The sequence below is a fragment of the Dermatophagoides farinae genome, chromosome 3 (genome assembly GCF_024713945.1).
Source record: "Dermatophagoides farinae isolate YC_2012a chromosome 3, ASM2471394v1, whole genome shotgun sequence".
Classification (NCBI taxonomy): domain Eukaryota; kingdom Metazoa; phylum Arthropoda; class Arachnida; order Sarcoptiformes; family Pyroglyphidae; genus Dermatophagoides; species Dermatophagoides farinae.
Genome location: NC_134679.1, coordinates 4,811,518 through 4,823,089, shown reverse-complemented (window position 1 = coordinate 4,823,089; position 11,572 = coordinate 4,811,518). Strand labels below are relative to the sequence as shown.

General features: G+C 28.6%; 2 protein-coding genes across 2 annotated transcripts; one reads left to right on the top strand and one right to left on the bottom strand.

Annotated features, from left to right (window-relative positions):
- Positions 1-20: 20 nt before the first annotated feature.
- Su(P) (prostaglandin E synthase Su(P)) lies at positions 21-1,879 on the top strand. Its single transcript, XM_047057687.2, has 4 exons — positions 21-592; positions 645-872; positions 932-1,537; positions 1,607-1,879. Exons 1-4 carry the CDS (start codon positions 113-115, stop codon positions 1,754-1,756), a joined length of 1,464 nt encoding a protein of 487 aa, XP_046913643.2. The 5' UTR covers positions 21-112; the 3' UTR covers positions 1,757-1,879.
- On the bottom strand, positions 1,756-10,226 carry LOC124494510 (uncharacterized). The gene is made up of 4 exons (XM_047057688.2): positions 10,208-10,226; positions 3,954-4,213; positions 2,317-3,881; positions 1,756-2,251 (listed from the first exon to the last, which is right to left on the bottom strand). Exons 3-4 carry the CDS (start codon positions 2,612-2,614, stop codon positions 1,953-1,955), a joined length of 597 nt encoding a protein of 198 aa, XP_046913644.1. The 5' UTR covers positions 2,615-3,881; positions 3,954-4,213; positions 10,208-10,226; the 3' UTR covers positions 1,756-1,952.
- Positions 10,227-11,572: the final 1,346 nt, after the last annotated feature.

Here is an 11,572-nt window from a genome sequence, read left to right as displayed (position 1 = left end):
GCTTTAAAAAATTTACGTACATTATGAATTAATGTTGTTTCCATGCATGGATTGGAATTTTATATTTCGGTCAAAATATCAACCCGAAAAAATTTTTTTTTTTTGAATCACCATGACCGTTCTGATTTTGTCACGTTTTCGGCCATTAGTTCAAATAACTGTGATCAACAGCAGTCATAGTTTCAAACAGGTAATTCGAAATCCTTCAATTCGATCATATGTTTACAAGTTCAATCGAAATGAATCGATACTGAATCAAACCATTTTACTTCAACACAAATATTGGAACGCATCGGATTCTCGAAAATATATGTCTCTACTCCATTGGATTCGAAGAAGGCGACGGATAAAAAATCCATCCATATTTTTCATTGGCTTTTCTGCCATGTCATTATTACTCGTGATGGAATTCTTTTATGATAAATTTCGTCGTTCAGGACTATCATTAACAGAATATTTTCGTTCATCAACATCGAAAGATTCAAGATTGATTGCCGAATTAAATGATGATCAATTGTCGGAAAAATTCGAGACGAGATATGCTTCTATATTGAATGAATCGGAAATTCCGAAATTAAAACCATCTAGGATTGTAAGTATGAGTGAAATATTCGAATCAAAATTGTAAAATTTTTTTCCAACAGGTTCCTGGGACGATTGCTCTTGATGACTTGAAATTAACCTTATTTCAATATCAGAACTGTCCATTTTGTTGTAAAGTTCGGACATTCTTGGACTATTATGGATTACCCTACGAAATAATTGAAGTGAATCCGGTGATGAGGCAACAGATTAAATTCTCTAAACATTATGGCAAGGTGCCCATTTTGTTGGTCACTGATCTAAAGGGTTCATCGCATGATGAAATTCTTGTAAGATAATTCTTAATATGAGATTTGATCATTGTAACTTGGTTTTTTCATATATATAGCAAATTAACGATTCTACATTAATTGTTTCAGCAATGAATTCCTACCTTTTATCAAAGAATCCAAAATCAAGACATAATGGAGAATCAATCACTAATATGATGCGATGGTATTTGAATAGTCATGTTCTATCCAACGAATTAGAAGAGAATGAAAAAGATAAAGATGGATCGACATATGGAGCCACGCGATCGAATGCTGAGCTAATCAACCGATATTTCCTCATGATTGGCGATGTTGATCAAAGAAAATATGAGAAAATCGATCCATTACTAGCACAAGATCGTCGGTGGCGACGTTGGGTCGACGATCATTTGGTCCATGTTCTTTCACCGAATATTTATCGTACCATGGATGAAGCATTCGATTCATTTGATTATTTCGCCAAAGTTAGTGAATGGGATCAAATTTTCTCTAAATGGGAGATTATGATCATAACGAATGTTGGTGCCATGGCCATGTATATGATTGGCAAACGATTGAAAAAGAAATATCGACTTAAAGAAGATGTTCGACAATCACTATACGATTCTTGTAACTATTGGCTAAAAGCAATTGGTCCAGATCGAAAATTTATGGGCGGCGATACACCCAGTCTATCTGATTTGGTATGTTGGCCGTTTTATGTATATTTAAATCCATTATTGACATGAATTTTTTTTGCCATTTATTAACAGACTGTTTACGGAGTTCTGAGTTCAATCGAAGGATGTGAAGCATTTTCTGATCTGATTAAAAATACAAAACTATCCGAATGGTATTATTCAGTCAAATCAATGGTCAATGAACATCGTGGAGCGAATGATATTCAACATCTGTTTGGCTAGTAAATAAAAGTTTTTATTGAAATGGGATTATATTTGGTCTTTCAATATTGATTCTATTGAAAATTGAATGAAAAAGAAAATTTTAGTCATTCTTCTCTAAATTGAATAAATTCTATTGATTTCTTCTTTTTTTTGTTAAATAGTTCATTTATATTATATCCAAGAATATGGCAATGGTCAAAATTGAAACAGAATCTTATGAAGGAATCTTGTTAAGTACATAGTTGGTCACATCCATTAAATATGAATATTTAGTCAATACTTGTTGACGAGTAGATTCATTGTTACATTTAGGATACAATGTTTGACATTGATCACAATGGTAAACGCCACCCAATTCTCTGCCTTTTTCAATAGCTGCCAATATATATGATACATATGTATCATCAGTTGGATATGTATCGAAATAGTTATTGGCCGATTTATTCACCTCATCCTGGCAGGTTTGTTCGCACATCACCTGTGCCGTACATTGTGTTAATCCATTTTGATGACCTAATAAAATTCGAAAATTAAACACTTGTATATGACATATATATTCATTATTATTTGATACGAACCGATAGTAAGCAACACGCGAAATATAAGATTGCGACCAGCTCGTTGTGTTAATGATGTAGCACCCAGGCTACGAATCAATGCATTACGACGATGGGGCATGGAACGTATTCGTTCAATGGCTTCTTCAATCGGTATACCAACAGTCATCATTTGTCCAGCATTCCATCGTTTCATTGGGCCATCAGATTCTTCATCGATTCCCACTGCTAAACTAGATCGAATAAATAATGCTGATAACGATACGATCAATAGCACAAAAATAATGCTGGAATCAAACAGCACCTGCGACACTTTCATTTGAAAAGTTTATTTACATTACAAAATCAGTACAAAAATTGATTCAAATTGAATGTGACCATTGATTTGATCATTTAATATCGTATGAAAAAGCAATCTTTTTGTTACACCATAGAAATGCGTTGAATTGTCTTAATCTAATGGATAAAACCATATGATAATGTTAGCCATTTCTATATGTTTGCTTAGTTGCAACTAGTGTGTAAGTGTGTGTGTGTGTGTTTGGACAGGAAGACCAGCCTTTTCCGTTCTAATCGTAAACAAACAAAAAATATTTCAAATATAGTGATATTTTTGTCATAATAAACATGGCTATAAAAATGATTTTTACATGCTTGGTTGACGTTTTTATTTTCATAACATTCTGATTTTTTTTCTTTGTATTACCATTATAACATCAAACAAAAATTTTTCTCTGTTTCTTCGAATATGATTCATAGTGTGTTATTAACAGCCTAGCCTTGACGTATGTTTGATTGTTTTCTGGTAAATTCAAACAAATCCATTGAAATGAATGTTGAAACAAACAAACAAGGATCAAGGACGGACAATTCAAGATCCATAATTTCTTACATGTTTTTCACAGAAAATATAGCTTTGAAATATTAAACATAAAAAAAATCATTCTGATTTTTATTTGATTTCATGATATAATTCAATATTTTTTTTCTACTACTACAATTATTACTATAGACAACTAAAAAATGAAAAAAAAATTAAAATATATGAATGAATTGCATGCATATTTCACTGGAAACGCATACGTTGTCCACACAGTGAAGATAAATTGGTGAAACTTGTGGATGCGTTCTCAGGAATGAAGCCATCTTCGTTATAGCCGTTGTCCAATTATTATCATATTTTTTTTTTTTTTTTTTGATGATCATCTAAACATTTATTGCAACAGAAAAATAATGAGATTCGAAAATGTTTCATTATTGATCTGGATTTGGATTGTGATTATTTTCATTTTTTTTTTTTTGCTTTCTTTCACTATAGAAACTAATGAGAATAAACAGCAGGAAACAATGGTACTCTATTTAAATTGCCATGCAATTTGAATTAATCAATAGTTTGTGGTTGAATGGACAACGGGCATTTGGATCGATGATACAAACAAAGAATGGCTTCGTTTTATGGGGAATTATGCATTATATTTCACGGCGGAATTCCAAATTTTTCTGGAATGCTTGTGGTGCATAACGATTGTAAAGACCCCACACGCTGTTCATGAATTTGAGATTATAATTATACATCTCTCCGGTAACTATGTTGGTCATTTGATTAAAAGTAAAAATAAAAAATTAAAAAAATGCACATATACAGAAAACAAACATACATTGGCTTTGTGCATTTGATTTCATTTTGTCATTCATATCTTTCAATTGCGAACATGATGGTGTTCGATTTGATTGTGAATATTTTTGACCACGTGGTGGATCATCACGACTACCGGATCGTTGTCGTCGTTGTTGTTCACGGATTTTTTGGTGAATATCCGGTGTACTAAATGTGATAAATGGAATTGCAGACATCCTGGAGTCAGGAAAATAAAAGCTTTGCTTTTTTGTTGTTGTTGTTTTGAAATAACTTTGATATCTGGATTCAGAAGAGAAAAAAAAATTGAAATTTTCAAAATTAGCTCGGATTAGTGTATGAGAAAATTAAAATGGACATCAAAAATTCAATGGACAATTCATTCATGTGTATCTGAATGAAATTATTTGAAATGAAATGAAAACAAAAAAAAATTTATTATTTCATACTACTGTTTGTATATCTCTTGCTTATTCATCATTATAATGCTTCATATATACAGATAAAAGCTCATATTATTTACAAAAATTAACACTGAATTTTCTGTTTTTTTTTTGAAAAACAATGTAAAGTAAAGTAAAGTAATGTAATGTAAAATGTAAATCGAAATTCTTGTCACAAACATATAGCAATAGTAATAGTAACAGCTACTGGAAGTGATAGATAAAAAGATATACAATTTTTTTCCTATTTGAATGTTAAAATGTCAAAATGAAGACACTATTTTGATCTTTTTGTGAAACAAACAGAATCCTGGATTTGAATGAATGAATGAATGAATGAACGAATAAACCAATAGTCACAATGAACAGAACAGAATTTGTAAAAATTAGCAAATGGACAGAAATGGTGCACGTTGATTTTTTGAATATTTTCTCAGAGAGAAAAAGAAAATGGGATCTAGTTGAATTTGATTAAATTAAATTTTTGTTTTTTTTTTTTTTTTTGGTCTTGTTAGAATACTAGTTTTCTTTCTACACTGATTTTTTTTCGAAATTCTTAAACAAAGTAAATTTTTTTTTTTAGTATTCTACTATTTGGAAAAGACTTTTAAAAGTGAGAAAGTAAATCGATAGAGTATTAATGAATGATAATGATAACAAGGTTTAACAATATGGACAGAGATTCTGGTCCAGATTCAAATTATTATTAGATTACGATTGGTTTTTGCAGTCAATTTCCAGTATGTATGTTTATATGATGATTATACAAATGATATTTTGTGTTGAGAAAAGAGAGAGAGAAAGAAAGAGAACAAAAACAACAAAATCAAATAAAGATTCGAAATTCAATGATGATGATGATGATAGTGTTGGATAAATTCAGAATGTAAGTAGATAGACACGTTCGAAAGATAATTCGGTTTGATTTCTTCTTGTTGATGGTTGCCAAAATATTGGTGTAAATTTCTTCATCAAAAATTATTTTGTCGTTTCGTATTTCTGAAAATTACAAAATTGAATTTTGTTCATATATAGAGAAGGAAAGAATATATATATTTTTTTTTGCAGAACCATTAAACAAACAAATACGAAGATGAAATTATTTTTTTCAGGCTTTGAAATTTTATGATAACTTCCGCGAAAGCAAGAAGCTTATTTATGTGAGCGTAAAATGGATTCAATTTATATATACACACACACACACACACACACACAAACACATGCACATGAAAGGCAAAGAAAAAAAAATTCAATAATTTGATTCGTTATTTTTTCTGCTCTATAAAGTGAATTATGTCATACTATGCGAAAAATTGAGTGTATGTGTGTGTGTGTGTATATGAGTGTGTATGATAGTGATTGATCAACAGATCGTTTGTCAAAATGTCGCATCAAATTTCGTTCGCTCGACTCTAAAATGATCGATTGATTGATAGATAATGGTGATGGATAGAAAAACAAGAAAGAAAAAAAAAGAAAGAAAGAAAGAACAATTTTTATCATCATTGAATCATTGTTTATATAAATCAAGTCATTAGTTATCATCATTTCAAAAATTATCGCTAAATCAAACTAAACAAATATATTTCCAAATTTGATTTTATCTTTTTCATCATAATCAACATCATGAATTTTGGTTACAAGAAAAAAAAATTGGTGACAATGATCAAAGTCCTCATAGATATATATATTAGTTTTAAATATTGTGATGATCGATATATACTCATATAAAATCGATTGTTGTTGTCGTTGTTGATGTTTACAATTTTTTTTTTTTTTGGCATTTGCTGATATAATTGCCAAGTAAAAAAAAATTTTTTCTTTCTGATAATCAATTGTTATCGATTTTAAAGTCATCCATTTTTTATTCACAAGGGAATGTAGGTGTATTCGAGCAGCAAGTAAGCTCGATTCTCGTTTCAAATCTAGTCATTTTTTTTCTATCCCTGATCATATTATCGCTGATTTTCATTTTATTTATTTTCTTTTTTTCATTTTATCTCTTCAAAGTAGATTCAACTCATTTTTTTCTGTATTTTTATTTTCAATTTCAACGTTTATCGTGTTTGTTTGTAAACGATAACCAAGAGGTGTGTAACCAAGCGAAAAAAATAGGCGTAATTACACATACATTGAAAAACTTTTGCAAATGCCGTAAGAGAATTATCCGAATTACGAAAAAAAAAAATGAAATCCGTTTTTTATTTTAATTTTTTTCTGGTCAAATAATTTCGTAACCAAACGAATGTTATATGATAATAAACAATTAATATATAGTCATATGAAAGCAAGCGAAGAAAAAAGCTCAACTCAATAACTTGAACGTAAAAACTTGAATGTATATGACAGAAATAGTCCAGAATTTTGTTTTTTGTTTTTTACAAACAATGACAATAACAACTAAAATTGGAAACCAATATATGTTTTTATTTTCTCAATTTGGCCACTTTTATCATCATCATAATCATTAATATATGATGATAATCACAAAACGAATCATTGAATTCAATGAAAAATCGAATGAGCAATAAAAAAAAATGAGAAAATATATCATCGAATCATTTTTTTTTTTTTTTTGAACAAAAGAACGATCAATATGAAATGAAATGAAATGATCGAAACGTGATCGACCAGTTGTATATTACATATACATGATTTGAAGCAAAAAAAAAATGCAAAGCCTTAGTCAGTCAAAAGATTGAGAATGAAGAGTTAAATCGATATATGCATTCGATTGGATGGCTCAAATGTCAACACCATATTTGGTTTGAAAATAAAAACGATGATGATGATTAACCGGAATGATTTCTCCGGAAGAAATAAAATAAAACGAAGCAAAAAGAAGAATTTTCAAGGGATTTTTGTATAAATCGTTTCTCATCAATTTGTAACCATCAAATGATGATTAGATCTATATTTGTCAAAATATTTCACATTCCTTTCACATATATTTGTACATTTCAAATGAAAAAAAAACATTCATATATACTGATGATAAAAGATTATCCATACGTCTATCAGAAAAAAAAGCAAAACAAAAATCCAAAGTATATTTCATACGTGAGTGTGTGTGTGTGTGTGTGTGTTATCACTGCCTAACGACCCGAACACAAGCGAATATTGATCGATTTCATCAAGCATAATAATAATCTTACATGTTGTATTGGCAAAGAAAAATAAAAACAAATCATAAAAATGACAACATTGAATTCCAACATTGATATTTATAACCAATTTGTCGATGAAAGCGAAAAAAAAAAATCGTTGATAAATAGCCATCAATGTAAAATATAAATGGAGAGAAATATATAAACAGAACAAAAAAGAAATGATAAATTAGTATGAAATAGATAAAAAGATTTGACTTTAGAAAACGACATTTTGATCATCCATAACTATATCATCATCTTATATATATTATATTATAATAATATAAAGTCGATGAGTACACTACATCAAAGTTTTTTTTTTGTTTCACTGATTTCAAATTCACATTCATTATCATATGTTTGGCTCTTTAACAATCGTTTGGTGCAGAAAAAAAACGAATATCAACAACAACAACGACAACAATTTTTTTTTCTATAGAATAAACTAAAATCTTCATTTCCATTTATTTATCATCATCACTATTAGTTTCATCATAACAACAATAATGCATATATATCAACGAGTTTGATTTCAAAGAGTTTGAGCGAACAAAAAAAAAAGTTGAATGCAAATTTATCATCAATAACATAAAACTTGAATATTTATTTGTAAAAAAAATCTTTCAATATTCTTCTCATATTTGCTTGGAGCTTCTAAAGTCAGTATAAAAGTTGATCCTGGATCAATCAAATTGACGAATTTGTGGATGGAGAAAAAAAATCCACAGCCGATGCGGGCTGGCATCTTATAGACAGGTCTACACACACGCACACACACCATATGGATGTATTGTAATTTAAATTTTTTTGTCAGAAAAATAAATTTTACTTTACTTTGTATTCCGGTAAGCTCAACTGATGAAATTCAATGTAACCAAAAAAAAAAAAAAAAAAATGTAAAGAAATAAGTTGAAGCTAGGCATTTATTCTTTGTCCTTTCTTGGGTATTATTTTGGATTTAGAAAAATAAAATAAAAACGAGAAAAAAAAACAACAAAGAGAAATATCCCATACAAATAGTCTATATTTCATCTGCAACACGATATAACATGAAAAAATGAGAACAAATAAACGAAACTAAAAAAAAAATCCTTTTACTTCTCCGTTATGGTTCTGTTCACATAAATTCATTTATCTTATTTTGGTTGTCCAGAAAAAAAAGTTGAATCCAAAAAGATGCAAAACAAGCTCTGATTTGGATTTCGATTTTTTTTCATACAATATCATATCTAATTGGTTATTAATTTTTTTTTTCTCAAACTTGCATTATCATTACTGCTGCTGTTTTGCTTACCCGGCAATATATAATGGTTAATTAAAAACCAGAAAAAATGGCTCTATCGACAAACACACACACACACAGAGAGAGAGAGAGAGAGAAAAATATATTCGAATAGCAAAAAAAGAATAATCAATTAGTTTCAAGAAGTAAAAAAAAACACAAATTTGGAAAGTAAATAGCATAATAATATACCATATCTAAAAAAAAACAAATACTACGATAGCCAAGGTAAAATAAAAACAAAAAAGTTTTGATTCAATACATTCACTTTGGAGTACATGGAAATAATTCTAAACTAAATCGCTTCAAAAAAAACAAAAACAAAAACAAAATAAATTTCATTCATTCATCCATTATGTAAATTCCGATGAGAATAAAATTTCTAGAACTTTGGTATAGTTTTTTCCCCCTTTTCACTCACAATGATGTGAAGACACACACAGAGAAAAAGAGATAGACAGATTCGAGAATAGAATCAAATTAAAGTCATCGTTGTTTTTCTTCTATTTGGTTTGGTTATATAATTTGCTTTTTTCATTAAGATAAAGTCTTAGCAAACAAAAAAAAAGAAAAAAAAATACCTACACATTAGGGACAAAATTCATTCGTTGTTGTTGTCTATTAATTTCCATACATTCTTTTTGTATATGTATGAAATAAAAAATAACTAAGCCAATCTTATTGCGTTTCAATTGAGTTCAACGGTGTGTGTGTACAATAATAAATTCCAAATTTGTTTAATTTGAAATTCAGAATTTTTTTTCTGTGTTCATCACTGGAAATGAACATCATGTTTTCGTTAGGATGGATGTAACAAAGCAAAGATTGGAAACATTATTTTATGAATGTTAGTCAACAACATATCATGATCATATATGTACAGAATAATTGAAGCCAACATGATCATAATAATAATGATAAATCAGAAAAAGTTCATCTTGAAATCGTTGAAAACTTTCTTATTTTTTGTTATCAAATTATGATAGAAAAGCAGTTGAATTCATTTACAGTGGTGGGATATATAGGAATTGAAAAACATGTTCGATTCTCTCATTTGAAATTCTCGAAATGGGAAGGAGTTAAAATAGACAGGACTACTGGTTGACTGCCTACAAAAGATTGAACTGGTCTTTCATTTCGGTTCGTAATTGGAAAATGTGATACTTTTTTTTGATTTTGTTGTCAAAAAATCTGTTGATAGAAAATAAAAGTTATTATACGAAAAAAAAGCAAAAAGAAATTTAGATTTAAACATATTTACAACGAGTGTGTGTGTGTGTGTGACATTATTATATGGTCACGAACGTCATATTATTTTTCGTCAAGTTATTTATAGTGAAAAGAAAATACTTTTTATTCGTTGCCAGTGACAAAAAAAAACGATTACCAAACATATACATACACAATAATATATATATTCGTTTCGTTTACAACCACAATGCTTATCTTGTTTCATTTGATTCGAATGATGAAGAATGATTATCGATTCGATTTCATTAGATCTAAAACATGGATAAACACATAGATTATGAGAAGAAAAAATAAATAAATAAAAAAAATACTCATCATTTGATTTCAATATGTTGAGATCATCATCAAGAGGCACACGTATGTTTGAAAGACATTTTTTTTTTTTTTTTTGGCACACTAAGATTCGAAATTGTCACGTAAGTCACAAATGGTAAAATGGTTATGTGATGCTTTATATCATTGAATTTTTATTTTTATTTAGCAACAAAGATTAAATTTTATTACGTGATTAATATATATGAGAATAAAAAATAATGTCACATGTTTTCAATGGAAAATTATTATATATCTACAATATTATGCGAATTTATATTAAGAGCAAAAAAAAAACTCAAGTAAACAAGTACACACAGTTGTGATTTTATTCATTCATTCATTCATTCATCCATCCACACATAATGTATAATATACAAAGTAAACATATTATAATGAGGCCAATTTTTTTAAAGAATTTTTTTATTTTTCCCAGAAAAAAAACAGAATTTATAATTGATAATCATAATAATGATTGAAAAAAAAGAGATGAATGATTTAGGATAGAATTTAGGCGAAAAGGAAAGAAAAATTTGATAAAAAAAAATTAAAATGGATCAATTTTTGTCAATTTGTTTGTTTGGTGTGAATGATGTTGTCATCATCGTCATCATCACCATCATCATCATTGATATTAACAAAAATAAAAAATTGGAAAGAAAAAAAACAACAACAACAACAACAAGTGCAAATGATGAATGGTTCTACAGTGTGTGTGTGTGTGTGTGTATGTTGGTGTATTGGTACTCCAATAAACAAACAACAAGATCAACTAAATAATGACAGAATTTATAATGACATTATCAATTAATGATGTGTGAATGTAATAATAATTAATGAATATGACAGGCGAGTTTTTTTCTTTTTCATCGTTCTCTTCAATTTGTCATTATTGATTTTGTTTTATCAATCAAACAAACAAAATTTTGGAACATCAACATCAATTACCGATGATAAGATGAGCCACTACCGCCAATTGTGAATTCATTGTCACTTTATTGATGATATGATAACAAAAAAGTTTTTTTTGGATGCCAATCAACCATCATCATTATTGTCAATGTTTCCAAAATCGGAACAGATAAATTGATCGATTCGAATAAAGTATAGAATTATTTTTTTTCCTGCTGTTTTAATCAAAATGATTAGTGAAAAAATGAATAGAATTTGGTTGGTTTAACTCTTCTATTCTATTCTGAAGTAT

Coding starts and splice junctions, on each gene's coding strand:
- LOC124494510 (XM_047057688.2), bottom strand. CDS start 2,614: ATGAAAGTGTCGCAGGTGCTGTTTGATTCCAGCATTATTTTTGTGCTA. Junction 2,252..2,316: donor TCGCGTGTTGCTTACTATCG/GTTCGTATCAAA, acceptor GAATTTTATTAG/GTCATCAAAATGGATTAACA.